The 18,261-nt window shown below is 37.1% G+C and overlaps 1 protein-coding gene and 1 long non-coding RNA gene across 6 annotated transcripts in view; one reads left to right on the forward strand and one right to left on the reverse strand.

Moving 5' to 3' along the window:
- NSMAF (neutral sphingomyelinase activation associated factor) overlaps positions 1–18,261 on the reverse strand; it is an 81,635-nt gene that overhangs the window by 3,228 nt on the left and 60,146 nt on the right. For all 5 annotated transcript variants that reach the window (XM_056823947.1, XM_007487087.3, XM_007487088.3 and 2 more), the window contains 14 exons: positions 18,162–18,213; positions 17,937–18,057; positions 17,401–17,532; positions 15,834–15,876; positions 15,228–15,391; positions 12,451–12,559; positions 10,545–10,603; positions 7,134–7,201; positions 5,979–6,046; positions 5,359–5,482; positions 4,905–4,988; positions 3,546–3,696; positions 669–771; positions 443–552 (listed from right to left, as the gene is read on the reverse strand). In XM_056823947.1, the coding sequence (XP_056679925.1) occupies positions 443–552; positions 669–771; positions 3,546–3,696; positions 4,905–4,988; positions 5,359–5,482; positions 5,979–6,046; positions 7,134–7,201; positions 10,545–10,603; positions 12,451–12,559; positions 15,228–15,391; positions 15,834–15,876; positions 17,401–17,532; positions 17,937–18,057; positions 18,162–18,213 (1,388 nt within the window). The remainder of the gene's footprint in view (positions 1–442; positions 553–668; positions 772–3,545; positions 3,697–4,904; positions 4,989–5,358; positions 5,483–5,978; positions 6,047–7,133; positions 7,202–10,544; positions 10,604–12,450; positions 12,560–15,227; positions 15,392–15,833; positions 15,877–17,400; positions 17,533–17,936; positions 18,058–18,161; positions 18,214–18,261) is intronic.
- On the forward strand, positions 8,852–18,256 carry LOC107651751 (uncharacterized). The gene is made up of 4 exons (XR_001628719.2): positions 8,852–8,947; positions 12,469–12,553; positions 13,466–13,527; positions 17,847–18,256. It is a non-coding gene; the product is annotated as an uncharacterized LOC107651751 (long non-coding RNA).

The following is an 18,261-nucleotide window of genomic DNA, read 5'->3' on the forward strand; positions in this document are numbered from 1 at the left end:
ATCTGGGAGTGAATCCCGAGGTTAATAGGCAGGAAGCACGTTTCATAGCTCTGCTCTGACTAGATCAAATAGTAAAGGGCTCTGCTAAGAACCATCTGTGTCACTGGCTGGATGACTGCTCCTGAGAAACATATTAGTGGGGGCTTGTGAGCTCAAAGGACAGATGTTAGCAGTCCAGATCTTTAGCCCTGGGAACCCAAGAAGAGCAGCTGCCCTCTGGACAGGTGGCCCATAGGTGGAGGATGCTCAGGTTAAACCGAGTCACTTTCAACATGGGAGTTAGTTCAGTGGGAACATTGGTAACATGTCATTGCAAATGATCATTAAAACAAAATCAGCTTTTCACACCTATCTGAAGAATACACCTTTCTGTCCTTGACAGGAGGTGAGACCTGAGTATCTCCTGAGGACAAACACACAGAACACTAGCGATGGAACGTACCTGTATGGCCCTGGATTCTTTCACTCACTCTTGCTTCAATAAGGTCCCAAACTAGTAATTCACCAGACTGACTTCCAGCCAATACACAATTTCCATCCCAAAGAAAACACCTGAAAAAGTAATTTGAAAACAATTCATTTTGAAATATGGAAGAGAGTAAATGCAGAAATGACAAACTAAAAATCTAAAGATGGAGCTTCATCAGCAGGCTTCCAGCAAGTCATACCTCTGTGGGTGCTCCGAAGTCATAGAAGAGATAAGCATTCCCGTCTGAACATCAATTATTTTAAGACAACCATCTTCTCCTGTGCTGAGGACGTGGCGACTATCTACAGAGACATTTTTACTCAGCAACATGGTTAGAGGATGTTTTTTAAAAATCAATTTTAAATGATTATGAAGACTTTATGGCCAAATCTGGCTGCCTTTTCTCTCCTTGCCTTTGTGAGGGCGCTCTCTGGGTTACACTTGATAACCCACCCAGCCTGGCTGTCTGCCCCTTGGGTACTCACTCTTTCTTGGAGGATTCTCCTCCTCCCAGTCATTCTTTAGGTTCCCACATCACCTTTCTTCTTCCCAAATTCTAATTATAAGCACAAAGGCGGTTTTCTCTTCTGTTCTTTCTCTCTCACAAAAATAATATTTCCCAGCTCCAGCTCCTATTTCTACATTAATGACTGTTCATTCCTTATCTTTGGGCCTGTCTTCTTGGCCTAGTTCCACTTTCACTGCTCCAACTGTTTATGGCATTTCCACTCTGAGGAGATGGTGGAACAACTCAGTATGTCTAAGAAGGAACTCACGTCCCCCCAAAGTGGGCACCCCCTCCCACTCCTCTGTTCTGGGAAATGGCATTATCATTCTCTTGAAACTATCATTGATTTCTTCTTTCATCCGCTCCATTCAGTCAAACATCAAGGCCTTTGAGATCTTTAAAACATTCCCTGTTTTAGCAACAGTCCACTGGCTGCCACTAGTTTCTCCTACTTCTAGGTAGCCTGCATAACTCTTTTTGATGAAACTTGAAATCTCCTATGCCAGTCCCTCTTCCTTGGGTGCTCTTTCCCTACCACATCTCCTCTAAATTCTTTTGCCTAGCTTTGGGAACTCTTCAACATGTGGCTACATCCTAGTTCCTCACTTAATCACACCACATCTCCTCTTTAGGGGGTCCTCTAACCAATGCCAGCTTACAGCCTCCTCCTAGCCTATTCTTCAGTCAACCAACCAAATTCCTAAGTGTTTCTGAAGCGCCCGTGACAAGGCAAGGACTGGATTAGTTTCTGAGAATGGAAAGACAAATGTGGCACAGTCCTTGGCCTCAACAATGTCACATTCTGTGCCTCTCTCTATGCATATAGAGAACAAACACAGGAGAGCAGGAAAAGGCAGGCACTAGAGATGGGCAGACTAGCATTTGGAAAGGAATAGAAAAGGGCTTGTGGAGGAGGCGATCTTCCCGCTAAGCCCTCCAGAAAAGCAAGCTGGTGCACAGGTGAGAGACTGCATTCTAGGTAAGGGCACAGCTTGTGAAAAGGCAAGTAGATAGAATAGGTGCTATAAAGTATCTCTAGAGAGCCTGAAATACAGCATGGCAGGAGAGAGCCATATTGGGAAGGGCTTTAAATGCCAAATGGACGGGTTCCTTCCTATTTGATCCTCAAGGTAACAGGGAGTCATCATAAGCGGGGGAATGGAATGATCAATGTATTTTAGAAATATCATTTTGGCAGCTCCTTAGAAAAGAGATTGGAGGGAGCAGCTGGGTAGCTCAGTGGATTGAGAACCAAACCTAGGCAAGGAAGCTCCTGGGTTCAAATTTGGTCTCAGATTCTTCCTCACTGCATGACCCTGGGCAAGTCACCTAACCCCCATTGCCTAGCCCTTTCTGCTCTTCTACCTTAGAACCAATACATAGTATTGGCTCTAAGACAGGAGGTGAGGACTTTAGACAGGTTGAAGAAGTGAGAGACTTGAGCAAGGAGGTGTGAGATGTGTGAGTTGAGAAGCAGCATGGCTAGGGCAGGTTATGATTGTGTAAGTGGATAAAAAGAGAAGGATGCGAGAGACACAGCGCCAACAAGCCTGGGCTGGGTGAGGAATAGGGAAAGTGAAAGCACAGACAGTGAAGCAACAACCCAGCTGGCAGGGGAATGGTGGAGTTCTAGGTGGAAAAGGGGTTCATTTTGGGTAAAAGAAGTTTGTGGGGCAGAGGCCAGGGGGCCTATGCCAGGGTCCCTGCGAGAGGAGCTGCCCTCCCCTGACCTGGAACCATTTCCCCTCCAGCCATCCCACTGCCTCAGCAACACCTTCCCTGACCGCAGCCTTCTCTTCTATGGCAATGGCATCTGTGTGGCTACACATGCTATGAATTGCCTTGCATGTGCGTGAGTTACTGCTAATGGAGCTGTCCTCTCTTCCAAACTAGATTTTAAGCTCCTCAGAAGTCACGTGTCCCCTTTCAGACACATACTAGCTGTGTGACCCTAGACGAGTCACTTAACCCTTTGGAGCCCCAGTTTTCTCCATTATAAAATGGGCGTATGAGAATATAGTCAGAGGGTGGTTACAAGGATTGGCTAAGATAATGTAGGTAAAGCTCTGAGCAAACTTTAATAACTATATAAATGTCAGCTATTATTATTGTCATCTAGGTAGATTCACCACAGTGTCCAGTACTCTGCTGAGTACATTGAAGACACTCAATAAATACTTATGGGGAGATTTTTTTACCAAGCTTGGCATGAAGGATAGGAATCAAAACACATTTATGTAAAAAAAAACAGTGCTCAGGATTAAGGAACAAAAAACTGAATTGACTAAGCTTCCTCCTCTATTTGCTAAGGTAAGTCCCCAGGAAGCCGAAGAAGGACTGCAGAAAAGACCGAGGTGACAGATTGTGGGTTCATACGTATCTTACAAAGTATTCCTGCAGTGGGAAAATGAGGGCATAACATAGGCCACATCTGTCTCCCATGTGGACTAATATCTAACCTTATTTTGGTACCAAATTAAGTGGGTGTGTGATGTGGTGGGGGTGGGAGCTGGGGGAAAGGAGTGTCCAATCTGTACGCTGGCAACCAAAGAAGGAAAGGATACATACCAGGACTAAAAGCGGCACAGTACACAGTTCCCGAGTGACATGCTATTTGATGTAACATAGTGGCGGTAGAAAGGTCCCAAATATTAACGCTGCCTTCTTTGGTACCCGACACAAGGAGTGTGCCGGCAGCATTCAAACTGATTGTATCTACCTAGGAAAGGAAGTACACTAATGAGCATACCAGACAGAAGTGAACAGGCACAGCAACATGCCACTATGGAGCTGGTTCTCACATTTAGTTCTAATGGTATTCACTCAACTTTGAGCTATGTCCACATTTTCTTTCCCTTGGTGTGACTAGGACAGATATTTCCTAAGACACAGATACACCTCTAGGAGGAAATGATTATTTCTATTTCTTAAAAGTTAGAGCTTAAACTCTTTCTATGCTGCCAGAGATGAAGTGTTGCTGGAGTGATATTTTCTTGAAAACAAAATAAATCTGAGTAAGAACACCATAGGCAGCTGACAAATTGAAATATAGCTAACTCCTGATGATTTAGAGTAACAGAAATGGGTTGTGCAAAACACCAACCACTTGAAAGAATAGGCAAATGATTAGTAATCAAGTTTATAACCTCTGAACAATGTTAACCATTTAAAAGCTGCAGCATATGTTTGTTGACACATGTATCAAAATATAGGGATAAAAATATAGATCAAATTACACATAGGAGGCAGTAAAACATGGCAAAAAGAATATCAGCTTTGAAGCTAGGAGGCCTGAGTTCTAGTCCTGGTTCCCCCTCACCTATCCCCTATATACACCCCCCCCCCCGACAACCCCCAAAAGATATACAGACACACAGAAGATAGACAGACAACAAACATACACACTTATTTGCTATGTGACTCTGGGCAAGTCACTTAACCCTATAATTTCGTTATCAATAAAATGAGCTACAGAAGAAATTAGAAAACCATTCCTGTATCTTTGCCCAGAAAAATCCAAATGCAGTCACAGAATTGGGCATGACTGAAATGACTGAACAATAACAATTGAGATTCCTCATCTGAAAAATGAGAGTTGGATGAAATGATCCCTGTAGTCTCTTCTAGCTTTAATATTTTACAGGTAACTATCACAGGCAGATAAAACATTTGTCCAAAAGCTTGATGATGACTCAAGAATCCACACATTAAATTTCTCCCCTATGGTCTGTTGGACAGATGATAGAAAGCAGTGAAATATACAAAACGTATGTGAAGCAGAAAGGAGACAAAGAAATCATGGGTCCTGGGCATTTTTAAAAAGCTGTCTGAAACAGCATAATAGAATTTTTTAAAAAATATGTGTGCAAGCACACATGTATGCATATGACAGACCATCGCTTCAATTTTATTCTTGTCCATACTCACACTAACATCATGTTCCAATTCAGCCAGCAGTTCAAAATGATGTCTTTTGGTCTCTGTCATCTCCAAAGGAACACAGGGCCACACCTAAGATGGAAGCAGACTCTGAAGTATTTACTAACGGCACTGTTACCATTTCTACCACTAGCTGAACCAGACAATCTCGGAGTTCTTTCTAGCTCTAAAAGCATACACACTCTACAACTTACTGCTGAGGCTAGATATCATAATTAAATACAGATATCATGGTAACTTTCCTTTAATTACATACTACAAAAAACCCAAGGAGGCAATACCATATTAGCTATGCTAAAATGTCACTCAACAATTAGTGAAAAGCCAAGAGCAAGTAAACACTTTAAGAAATATTAAGATGACAATCAATAGTATAATAGTGTTTATTATTCATAATACTTTAATGTTTTCAGTTTTAGAAAATTTATAACTATATACTAACCTTCACTGTAGAGTCCCAAGATGCAGAAAAAAGCCTATTGTTATGCCAAGAGATTTTACTAACAGCATCATCATGTCCCATTAATGTATCTTGCCGTCTTCCAAATGCTATGGAATAAAAATAGCTTAAGAAAAAAAGATAATGAAAGTTATTAAAATATCCTTTGAGACTGATTTTTTGCTCTTTTGAATACATACTGAAGAAACATTACATTGTTAAATTTTGAATCTACTAAGTGTTTTACATTTTGGCATATATCATGTATTCCTGATCTCATAGACCCTATGACTTTAAAATATGAAATAAAGACATTACAATAAAATAGCTATTTCTTTGGGGCTCAAGCTTCAATGTCAGAGACTCTACACTCAATAGGATTTAGATTTCATTTGTGTATTGCTTAGTTTTTCCTAATAGCATTTTCTCATGGTATTTAAATAGATACTATTTGTACATTTTAAAAAGGTCACAATATTGGTTTTGTAAAATGGGGTTAGGGGTTGGGGTGTGTGTTGTGTGTGAAGTCCCCTCAATTAAAACCTGCATCTTTCTAAACCCTCATAATATCTTCAGTGCAGTTGGCAATATCACGTATAAAAGCAAAATGTAATGTTACTCACACATTATTATCCCATGAAGAACTTATGACAGTGTTATCTCCTGGTAAAACTAAACAAGATGATAAAGCCTGAAATTTGTTTAAAAAAAAAAACACAAAAATTTAAATTGAATGATTATAGATGATTCATAATGCTTTACTACATGGAAATACAATATTATTATAAGGCTTTGTTTCTTTTTTTTAAATTTGATTACCCAAATTCTGTATTCTATTTCATTTTCACTGATTAGTTAATCCTTAATTAGCTTCTAAATTACCCATCTTTATTAGCTAATCCTATTACTCTTTATTGCCCTTTCCTTATCTATCCCTCCCCTTATCACTAGGCAAAATAAGAAAACATGAAAAAAAATAGATAGATATAATATAATATAATATCAGCTTCTGAAGACATTAGCACATGAGAACCTACTTTGAGGAAAAGCCAGTCTGATGGGTTAAAGATGTACAAATCACCAGAGCTCCAGTGGAGAAATTATTTCCATGGAACCAACCTAGCAAGAAGAACCACACAACTGAAGGTGCCTAAGTTCTCAAAGAGTCTGAATGAGATGGGAATCAGTAACTCCATTTTTTCTGATGAGAGGACTACCCAGCTTTATCATCTGCACTGTTACTCTCATCTAAGAGACCCATACTGTCTACCCTGTCTCTATGCCTCATAATCCCTTAGAACTATCATTTTTATCTACACATGTAACCTCTGGACCTCTGGGTCTTCCTATTAACCCCTTTGTGATGACTCAATTCTAGCCCTTGCCATATGCCCTAGAGCTGAACTTCATGTGTAGTCTCCCCCAAATTAGAATGTGAGTTCCTTAAGAACAGATACTTTTCAGTTTTTTCCATTTAAACCTTCAAAATATAGCCCTGTACATGGCATATAGCTAAATGCTTAACTCTTATTCATTCATTCATTCATTAATTCACTTCTAGATTAAATCTAAATATATAATAGTATTAGAAAGAAAAAAACCCTGATAGAACTTCAAAATGAACTGCTTTAATAATTTAGCCCAATACATAATAATTCGCTTTTGGGACAAATGAGAAATGAAATCTAGCATCAAACCACTATAGACTGTGAAATGGATAACTGTACATTGATATCCATCAAAACCCAATTCACAATTAGACTTAAAACTTAACTCACCATATTTGAAAATGATATACTTCTTTGCAATGTTTTAGATTCTTTAGAAAACATCTTCAAAGTAGAGTCTAATGCAATTATTAAGAAAAGAAGTATATTAGAGAATGATTTCTGTCCACTTAAATGTTTGTTCAAGCAGGCAGGGTGATTATATATCACAGATGTCGTATTAGTTTCTTGTACTAGAAAGAGGAGTGCGGACTAATTGGTGAAGGTCCTCATCAACTCTATAATTCTAAGATTTATTGTTCTATGCCAGGAAAAGTATTTACAGACCCCAAATGAAATATTGTATGATTTTCTTCACATTTCAACATGATCAAATAAAAAAATCTGAAAGTAAAGCTAATAATAGAAAAGAGCTTAAAGGAAAAAAGTGAACTTTTAAAATTGATTTAACTTGTACTGCATTAAATTTTCCACCTAAAACATAAAAAACTTTGAAAAATAGCTTAATATTCACAGACTCTATAATTATGTTTGATAATGATGGGAAAGGAAGCCTAATTAAAGGTACCACCAATTTCCTGAAAAAGAATAATTCAGAGGCCCATTACTCTAGCTTCTAACTTATTTGCTTATTACAAACTTTTAAATGTTCCTCCAATCAATTTAAATTATTATTTCTATACCACCATCTCTGACCTTTTGACACATGTAGTATGTGAGATTTACACATAAACTTTAATGACAAAACATGCAACAATGAAAGTTGTCAGAAATGTTAGTCTTACTTACTAGACTGTGTTCTATATGCTACAACTTAAAGGGAACTGTAAAGAAAATAATCATACTGGTATTTCTATAATGTAGAAGGTTCTCTGACACTAACTTAGAAAACAAAAAGATAAAATGCACTGCAAACACATTGACAGTGAATTCTTTCTGTGAAGTTATAGTCAGTCTTCTATCTATGTTCTACCTCAGATGTCTCATTATGCCCCTGAGGTGGCTCTAATGGAGCACAAGGACCTACCAGGCTTCAAAGACAGCTTGGCAATGGACCAAATACATTCTGTCTATAGAAAAGTATACTGACTTTCAGAAAAGTTCAGCAACGAAGTTGGTTAACAGCTGAGCAATTTTTCATTCATGGCAACTCTTAAAGGTCATCAGTTAAAAAATGTAGTTGCAACCTGCTACAGATCATGAAGGTATTTAAATAGAAACTCTTACCATGCTTTACAACCACTTTGGGATGGCTAAGAATTAAGAAAATGAACTGTAAATTCACTGTTCTCCATCAGTAGGTCCAGATCCCATTCCAAGAATTACTCCAACCATACTTTAATGTGGTTTACTTTTAGAATTCAAACCATGGTCCTTTGCTCCTTTTCAGGAATATGCCATGTTATATTTCTTTCCTTTTTAAAAAACCCTTATCCTTTCACCTTAGAATTAATGTTGTGCATTAGTTCCAAGGAACAGCTAGGCAATGGGGGGGTAAGTGACTTGTTCAGGGTCACACAGCTAAGAAGTGTCTGAGGCCAGATTTGAACATAGGACCTCCTGTCTCTAGGTCTACCTAGCTGCCCCCATGTTATAGTTCTTAATGAAATGTAATGAGGCAAACAGAGAGGAATGAGGGCAAATTAAACTATAATTTGTTTTCTATAATTATCAGGAAGATAATTTTCATAGCATCAAAAATTTCTACTATGTAATAGAGATGATAATGCCAAATTTGAATACAGGAGTTAACCTAATATGTAATTTGTTTTCTTGGGCTTTCCCTTAAGGCAAGAAGATTATTTATCAGGATTCCTTGATTTGTGAATTTGGTCAGCTTTTCTTCAAGTCCTATCCCATCCAGGGTAAGTTAGTTTATAAGGGCACGGAAAACGTTTGAGATGCACTATTCTCTGAGGCTTCTGAGAAGAATTTCAGCAGTATACAAACACTAGTAAAAGACAGCTGGGTCCTCACTAAATATCCTGACCCTGTGATGTCATAGTAAACCCTCTTTTATTTAGTGCTAGATGGATAAGTATTTTATTTTTGTTTCAATCTTCAATCTTAACTACCAGACTGATCCATGACCAACTGTCGGCTACTACCACCCCCATACCCAAACACATTTAACAATGAAAATGATAGAATGTTCAGGTTTGTATTAGGAATGGATATATCAGTAACAGGGATTCTTTAAAAAAAAAAGATGATGAAATAGTAAAAAATGAAAAAAATTAAAATACTGTACATTTTATGAATGAATAAAAAACAGTAATACTCAGTTAAAAACTTTAAGATTAAGAGCTTGGAGCTAGGAATGTTAAGATTTACCAGGCTATATAAAGATTAACGAAGGATCTTAAACTAACTGTTTCTGACTAGCCCAGCTAAGAATACAAAGCCTTATTTAGAAATGCCTTTAACTCTGGGCATAAAGACTAGGGTTATGGCAAATCACAAATGAATGAACGTCTTGGCAGAAGATCATTGCTTACTTCTCTCATAAGGAAAGCCTTTGTATAACTTGGGAAACTAAAGGAGTCCAATGAAGAATCAGTGTTAACTTCCTTTGATTGGCTTTGTCTGTCTTCTGTGGGAATTTGTTTTGGAACAGCTGAAGTAAGCATTTTTTGTGCATGTAAAAGAGATGAAGAATGAGATGAAGAATCATAAATGATAAAATATTATGCTACAAAAAAGTATCTAATAGCAGTGCATAGGCTTATTTGATAGTATTTGGTAAAAAAAAAAGTATGTTTCTGGACTAATGGAACAGAAAAAAACATTTAACAAGATAAGAGAGCTAATCGGTTGCTTAATTAAAAGAAGATTTCTTAATATGAACTTTCCAGGAATCTTTCAAATATGGGAATAGATAAAACACTAACAAATCAAGGAGAAGGAATGGTATATTCTCCTATGTCAGTATGCCTCAGAGATGGTAAAATTATATATATAATATAGTCCTTAAAAAAAAAAAACACCCTTACCTTCTGTCTTAGTATCAAGTATCTAAGTCAGAAGAATGGTAAGGGCTAAGTAATCAAGGTTAAGGGGTCACACAGCTAGGAAGTGTCTGAGGTGAGATTTCAGTCCAGATGCTCCCAACTCCTGGTCTGGCTCTCTCTATCCACTGTGCTACCTAGTTGCTCCTTACTGCCCATTTTGAAAAACGCTCCTACCTACTAGATACTTCAGAGTATTTTAGTAATCTTGTTAAGATATAACAATATAAATTATGAGGACAGCAATCTCTTGGGCAATTCCCCTCCCTCTCTTTTTGGTCAGAATTTCCTTTGAGTCTTCATAATTTTATTCCTCAACAGTTCTCTGAGACTTATATTTTCTGCTTTCTGGTTTCTTCCTGGTGTAAAGGGGAAATAGAGTTGGGAAAACTGAATTTTAAGTTTAGTCATTTTGTTGGGATTCACCTCTCAGTTTTTACATCATAAGACGAACCTTGTGATGTTGTGAAGACTGAAGACCCATTATAAGACACAGCTATTCCAGTAACTGCCCTGTTTAAAAACAAGGTTACAGATCAGTTATTGATCCTACTTGTAAACAATTTAGCCTATCCCTCAAGTCACGCTACCCTCTTCCCTTCTTATGCCTCCCTTCTGGATTCCTAATTCTTTTGTCCTAGACAAATTTATTCATTGTTGCTCAATCATCCCACATTGGCTTACATCCTTTTGCTCTAAAAGTATTTTAAGGCTAGGAAATATTCCTCTTCCAAGTCACCATGGCTGGCTTCATTAAAACAACGATTCACACGATATCTTCTTAAAATGGAAAGTGGCAGATTTCCCCTACTCCACCAAAATGAAATGAATAAGCAGATGAATCTGCCACTAGACTTGCTCCCCTGTGGATCTGGGATGTTTGAGGTATCTGTGTTTGTATCGCCATCTCCCTGAAGCTCCAAGAGGGCAAAAGGATAATTTGTAAAAAAAATAGTACCGAGCTGCCCAGACTTAGGATGATGCTGTTTAACCGTGGCCATCAGAACTTGTCCTTGTAATCATTTCACTAGCAATGGTAATGTTTGTGCACTCAGATGAATGAAGAGTCACAAGATTATGGTCTATTGCCATGGAACATCCGGCTCATGTGTTCATACATTTCCAATCTTAGTAAAATCCATGCTCTGTAGCTACTGGCTATAAGCACATTCAATAAATGAGTTCAGGTGAAACCTATCCAACAACTGAAAGTTCTCATTCCCTAAAATGCCTCTCCCCCTGACCACACCAACTTTCAACAGAAAATGAATCTTAAAGTATCCCTGATAAAACTCATGGAAAGAATAATATGGTTCAAGGAGTATAAAATCTGCCAAACCACAATCACTATTCAATAGAAACCAACACTGTAATGTCTCCTACATTCTTCCTCCCCCAAAAAGTGATAATCATAACTTCAAAACCTGCCAAATGGGACTGAGGGAGTTTCTGAAAACCTTCTTTTGAGGCTTAAAATTATTTGTGGAGAAGAAACTTCTGGTAAGAGTATACAGGGAAGAAGGATAGTGAAGTGGAAAAGGATTTTAAGCCAGGACATCTGGGTTAAAATCCTGGACATGCCACTTACTGTAACCTTTATGACCTTGGGCAAATCATTTAACTCCTGGATTTCAGTTTCCTTATCTGTAAAATGAGGGAGTTGCATTTGATTATTTCTAAGATCCTTTCCAATTCTACATCTACAATCATCATAATATATAATTACCATAAATGGGTAAAGGTGGAAGCCTTTGACATCTAGGAGTGGGATCTAACATAGGAACACAATTTAATTCCCTTTTCCACACCTCCTCTCACACACAGCAGGAAAGTACTTGGAAACCTAAATATCAGAAGATTAAAGTTGGAAGAGTTCTGAAAGATAATCTAATTTAAACTGCTTTGTAGAGGTAAGAAAACTGAGGCCCCTGGAGTTTAAGTGACTTGCCCAAAGTCACCCTGCTAGGTGTGAAAAGTATAGGACCCAGTCTCCTGATACTGTCCTGCTTCTTTCCTAAGAACCTTAGGTTTTGATACTATTTTTTTTACTCATTTACCTATGGAAGCAGTCACTTAATATCTCTGGGTCTAAGTTTGTTCAATTATAAAATGAGGAGGTTGAATTAAGTTCTAAAATCCTAAGATGCTACAAAGGAATCGAGTGGCGGATGACTCCACAATGTGATCCAAAAACTGGACTCAGGGCCACACTGTAAGACCTCTAGCTTACACACCTTTGGAGATAGAATAATATTTTTTCCTAGTTCAGATGAACACATGAATAGGTTATAACATAGATTGCAAAATCTTAATTTTTGCAAAATCTACCAGCTGGCCAATGTTCAAGTTAAGATTCTTACTCTTTGTGAATTTTATAGGTCTCGTATAGCTTCAACTTGGTGATGTTATTCCAGGCAAGTGTTCTGCTTTCCTCAGTCAAGTCTTCAAATGACTCTTCACCTGGTGAGACTAAAATCATTGCTAATTAGTTATAACTAAAGGAAAAAAAAAACACTCCCCTCTACCCTCCAAGAGTTTAATGGCTCTAAATGCACATATTATATCACACAATGATTTATTACCATATCCAAGGAAATATTAGCAACAATGTGACTACCTCTGAATTTCAGGCACATATCCTGTGAAGACCAATTTTTTTCAACACATCACTGGGGGTTTTTAATGTTGTTCCTTAAAAAATGTACTAACTTTTTCCCTCCTCAATACTCATTCTTTTAGACCTGTCTGAAGCATCTGGCAATATCAGCTATCTTGCTCCTTTAGCTTTTCTTCCTTCCCCTCTGACTTCTGCTTGTCTTCCTCCTAAGCTCCTTAGATGGCTGATCACTAAAGTTCCACCCTCAGCTGCTTTATCTCTCTTCTAGCAATCTTGTTCCTTCCTAAAGATAGGTTCAACTTTAGATGGATGATTCTAAAATCTTTATTTGTAATTCTGACCTCTCTCCTAAGAGAAAAATTTATATTTGAAGTTGCTTATAGGACATCTCTAATGTCCAATGTGACATTTAATCATAAGCTCATCATGTCTCAAAATGACATTATTATATTTTGCCCAAAACCTATTTTTCCTTTTCTGACATTTTTCATATTCCAAAAATGTATGTTATTTTTGATTCTTCTCTGTCCTCACGTATCCAATTAGTTAAAAACCCTTCTCAATTATATGTTTGCAGTATCTCATAACCATCCCTTCCCTTTTGCCCCCACTATTATAGAACCTCATCATAGTGTACCTGAACTACTGCAATAGCCTCCTACAATTTATCCTGCCTTCCCTCACCTCCCGGGACTCTTCTTCCTCCAATCTATCCACTGTACAAGTGCCAAACTATTCTTTATTTATTTGTTTGTTAGGTCATGTTTTGCTTAAAGCCCTTTGGTGACTCCTGATGCCCCCGATACCTCAGCATCCAAAGGTAACTCCAATCTGACTGCTTTATCTCATACAGCTTTCACATAGTCTATATATATTTGAGCAAAACTTAACTAGTCACCATTTCATAAGTCTCATTGCTACAGTGCATTTGTATATGCTATTCTCTCCATAAAAAACATCCTGCCTTCCCCCTTTATTGATTGAATTCCTAGTCAGTCTTTAGAACAGAACTCAAATTTATCACCTCTTCCATAAAAGCTTTCCTGCTCCATCCATTCCATAATGACCTTCCCCACTCCTCAGAATTCATTTAATACAACCCTTCTAAGGCACTTACACAAATAACTATGATATAACACAATATGCAATCCATGAGGACAGGGATTATTTTTTCTAAATATTCTATCTTTTCCAATACCTAATATAGAGTATCATCCCAGTAGGTAATTGAGATGTTGATTTGAATTGAAATTTTAAAAAGAGGAAAATTTCTCAAGGATCAATTTCCTAGTCAATAAGATTTCTTTGCACACAGTCCATGCCTGTTGAATTTTGAGATAGCATAGTTTATCGGATAATACACTGAATTTGAAGCTAGATCTGATTTTCTGAAAAGAGATCTGATTTTCAAATTCTACCTCAGACACCAAGAAACTACACAACTCTAGGAAAATCACTTAACCTTCCTCCATATACTCATCTGTAAAGTAAGAAAGCTGAATTCAATGACTCTAGACCCTTTCAGTTCTAATCCTATGATACTATGAAATAACTTTATAAATCAAAGGTTTTTAAGTGTTTTTTAATCACTAGTGCCTTTGTTTATTTATCCATTTCTCCTCTGGGTTTCTGTTAATATTAAGTTGGCAGCCCTTTATTTTTGCTTTCCTATTGGGCTAGAGGCACTTGACTTTCTAAAATAATCGTTAGTTTTAAGTAGTATGGTCACATGACTGGTTCCTGAGAAGATGACTCAATATCAACAGTGTAAATATTACCATTAAGTAATCCTATGGCCTGTATAACTTGGCATTTTTAAAGATTTGTAGCCTCACAAAGAGCAACAAGATTCACTGGGTATTATTGAATCAAATATTAAAAAAATAAATAAATCTGTGTATCTATGAAAGAGCACAGTGTGATATTTGTAACCTGTCTACCTTGAAAATGCCTGAAAAATATTCTAGGAAATGAGAAAAAAAGTAACATAAAAAGGTTATTTATATAATATCTACCATAGTGTTGGGTGCACTTAATAATTATTTGTGGAGTGAATAAATGTGTCTCTTGGCTCACAAGAAGGAATGGAATGTTAATTCTTGTTGATTTCATTTCTGGGTAGGACTGGTAAGGTTGCTTGGGGCGGGGGCAGGGGCGGGAGGGGGGTTCTAGTAGCAAAAAATGTCATAAGTGGAGGCTATAAACACAGGGAAGGGAGGAACCTGGACTGGGACTCAAAATGATGTTTGCTGGACAAGGGAAATAAGGAAAAAGAGAAGGAACTACATTCACAAAGCAAAAAAAACAATGTCAAAAATAGCAGTGTTTGGATTTCCTATGGTCCCTGACTTAAACCAACAGTTGCTCATGATTTACAAAACAAACATTAAGGTAGAAGAGCCAAAAAAAATCTACTCTAAGCAACACAAAAGTTAATTTCTTTATCCAATACTTATTTCTAAGAATATAGATTATGAAAGGAAACCAAAAGGAAGTACATGAGTTCTCTATAAAATTTACCTGGAGAATCTGCTAAGGAAGCACTCTGACTGGAGGGCTGTGACAAGCTTTTAACCTTTGGGGTGATTCTTCGAGGATGAGGTATCACAAATAGTTGTTTTGGTGTCTGCCCGAATTCCAAGATTTGGGTCAGCATAGCTACTTTCTCATCAGGATCCTCTATACTTTTAGGTGAAATACAAATTTGGGAGCTGTTAGGTTTTAAGTTTCTAAAAAACATCCAATTCAGATAATATACAGGCTGCAAGACAGGCTAGTTCCATTATCTCCTACAGGCTAGTGATTCCTTTGTCAGTTGATATCACAGCACTTTGTATTTATTATAATTTGCATTCCATTTATTTTTGTCTTATCACCCCTATTGCATATTAAGCTCTAAGCACACTGAAGGGCCCAGGAACCCAGCTGTATTACTGTTAGATCTCCTGCAGTATCTAGTATAACACACCATACAGAGAAGATATTTAATAAACATCATGCAGAATGAATCAGCAAACATGACTCATTAAAGTTATTTAACTTTAGTAATACATTTAAAAAATTAACATGTAAGCACACTGCATTCTTTATACCAGTAGAGATATTTTAAAAAAGTCATTTCAGTACCTGTTCAAGTCTACACCTCCTTCATAGGTGAGAGGATGAAATACTGAAAGAAGAAACATAATGTTTAATTAAAAATGTATTAAATTCCCAATGCATATATACTCAGATCCTAGGAGGTCAAGACCTTAAAGACTTCAAAACCTAATTATCAGAGAACTTGAAGATTTTGGATTTTTATTTGAGCAAACTATACTCATACTGGACCCCAATAAACAGGAAGTGAAAATAAATCAATAGCCTGGATGACCTGTTGTATTAGTGCTATTTTTTTTCAGTGAGCAAGAAAGAATGCATTATTTTTTTATTAAGGGACCTGACTCAATAACCTGAACCAATACTGGTAATAGAATCACCCTATATAGTCATGTCAGCAATCTGAACTGAATAGTTTCCATTTCTTACACACCCCCCCAACTTTTATGGAGACAAAAACTAAATCCAAAAAGAGCACAAATGGCCACTTTCAGTTCAATTAAAAGTAGACTCTGATAGGTCTCTAGAACAAACAAAATCGTTTTTTGTCATATTTGATTGGATTATATGTGGAGGGGATGAACAGCTGGGGAGGTGAGAACACAAACAAGTTAAAAGACAAATTATATGCAGCCTCTTAGGGTTATATAGGTTCTTTAGTTATATCCAAATTTCACTGAAAACTGTATTCTCTCTCTGTTAATTAGCATCTAGCTTAGTTCCACTAGTATTTCCCTTGAAGAAATAAAAATGTTTTTGTTGAGATCTACATTATTGCTAGAGATTCATATTTTAGCCCCCTTTCCTAAAAAGTTGATTAACTCTCCTATTGCTTCTAAAAGTTGATTAACTCTCCTATTGCTTCCAAAAGTTGATTAACTTTCCTATTGCTTCTAAGATGAAATATAAACTCTGCAGTCTGCCATTTAAAAGCTTTCACAATCTGGCTCTGATCTACCTTTCCACTCATCTCACATTATTTCCTTTCATACACTTAACATTCAAGTCAAATTGGACTACTGGCTATTTCATGAATTTGACATCTATCTCCTATCCCTAAACATGTGCACAAACCTCCTTCTATCTCTGAAATGTACTCTTTCCTCACTTCTTCCTCTCATAATTTCATTCTTTCAAGAATCAGCTTGGGGGCAGCTGGGTGGCTCAGTCAAGCCTAGAGACAGGGAGGTCCTAGGTTCAAATCTAGCCTTAGAAAACTGTGTGACCCTGGGCAAGTCACTTAACCCTCACTGCCTAGCCTTTACCATACTCTTCTGCCTTGGAACCAATACACGTATTGATTCTAAGATGAAAGGTAAGGGTTAAAAAAAAAATCAGCTCAGGTACTACCATTTCTAAGAAGCTTTCCCTGATCTCTCCCTCCAGCCACATCTTATATTACTTTGTATTTACTTATTTGTGTTCATTTTGTATCCCCAAAGTAGAGCATAAGCTCCTTAAGGGCAAGGACTATTAGACTTTTGTCTTTGTATCCTTAAAGCCTAGCACTATGTTCTGCAAAAAAAGGGGTATTTAATCAATGTTGGATTGTTTTCACCAAATAATATGGTATTTCAATGGATTTGTTACATACTATTATGGGCTCCAATGGCTTCATTTCCTTTTTGCTTGTAGCCAAATATTAAATCAATCCATTCATGAAGATGTTCTGATACATAATTGCTTTCTAATGCTTCTTTACTTTTCTGAAGAAAGTCTTTAGGGTCTATTGGAACAAGATTAATAGAACAATTAATCCTGGATTTTCATTCTTTTTTCTTGTACTTCATTTCTTTCTCTTCCAATCAGATCTATCTTCTATTTTATGTAGAGACAGGGCAGACAAACCCTTAATAAGACTATTTTTATTCATCTGTAAGACCATCTCTGACAGTCAAGAATTATTTTCACAAAATTCAACCTTCTAAAAATATAAAATTCTTTTTATTCATCCTAGAAACATAAAAGACTTTAAGTTCTAAATAAAATTCACTTTTCCTCCTAATATTCTCATTAATGATTGTTTCATTTTCATTCAAGAACACTCTAAATAACAAAAGGATATCTATGGAAATATCTGCAATTATTCTGAACAGCAAAGGTTCCTAGGACTCTGCTGGTCCCATTTACCTGATGCCCATGGTGGGAGTTCTACATCATCAACCATTTTGCCTCCTTGCCTCTTCCCCAAATCCAACTTCAGACTATTGACCAAGAAGCTGAAATCATCACCATAAAACTCTGGAATCAGCTGAAAGTTTCATGGATTAAAAAAAAACAAACACCAAACAATGTTAAAAGCCATTAATCAGAAACCATGAGGATGGTGAATCATCAGCTTTCTCACTTACTGACCTCTTTAAAATCAGTTGCACCATCCAAGCAGTTTTTCCAGGTTTCTGCAATACTAAATAAAAATAATAAAGCAATAAAACTAAGACTCACCAAGAGATTC

Source organism: Monodelphis domestica, chromosome 3, assembly GCF_027887165.1.
Source record: "Monodelphis domestica isolate mMonDom1 chromosome 3, mMonDom1.pri, whole genome shotgun sequence".
Taxonomy (NCBI): domain Eukaryota; kingdom Metazoa; phylum Chordata; class Mammalia; order Didelphimorphia; family Didelphidae; genus Monodelphis; species Monodelphis domestica.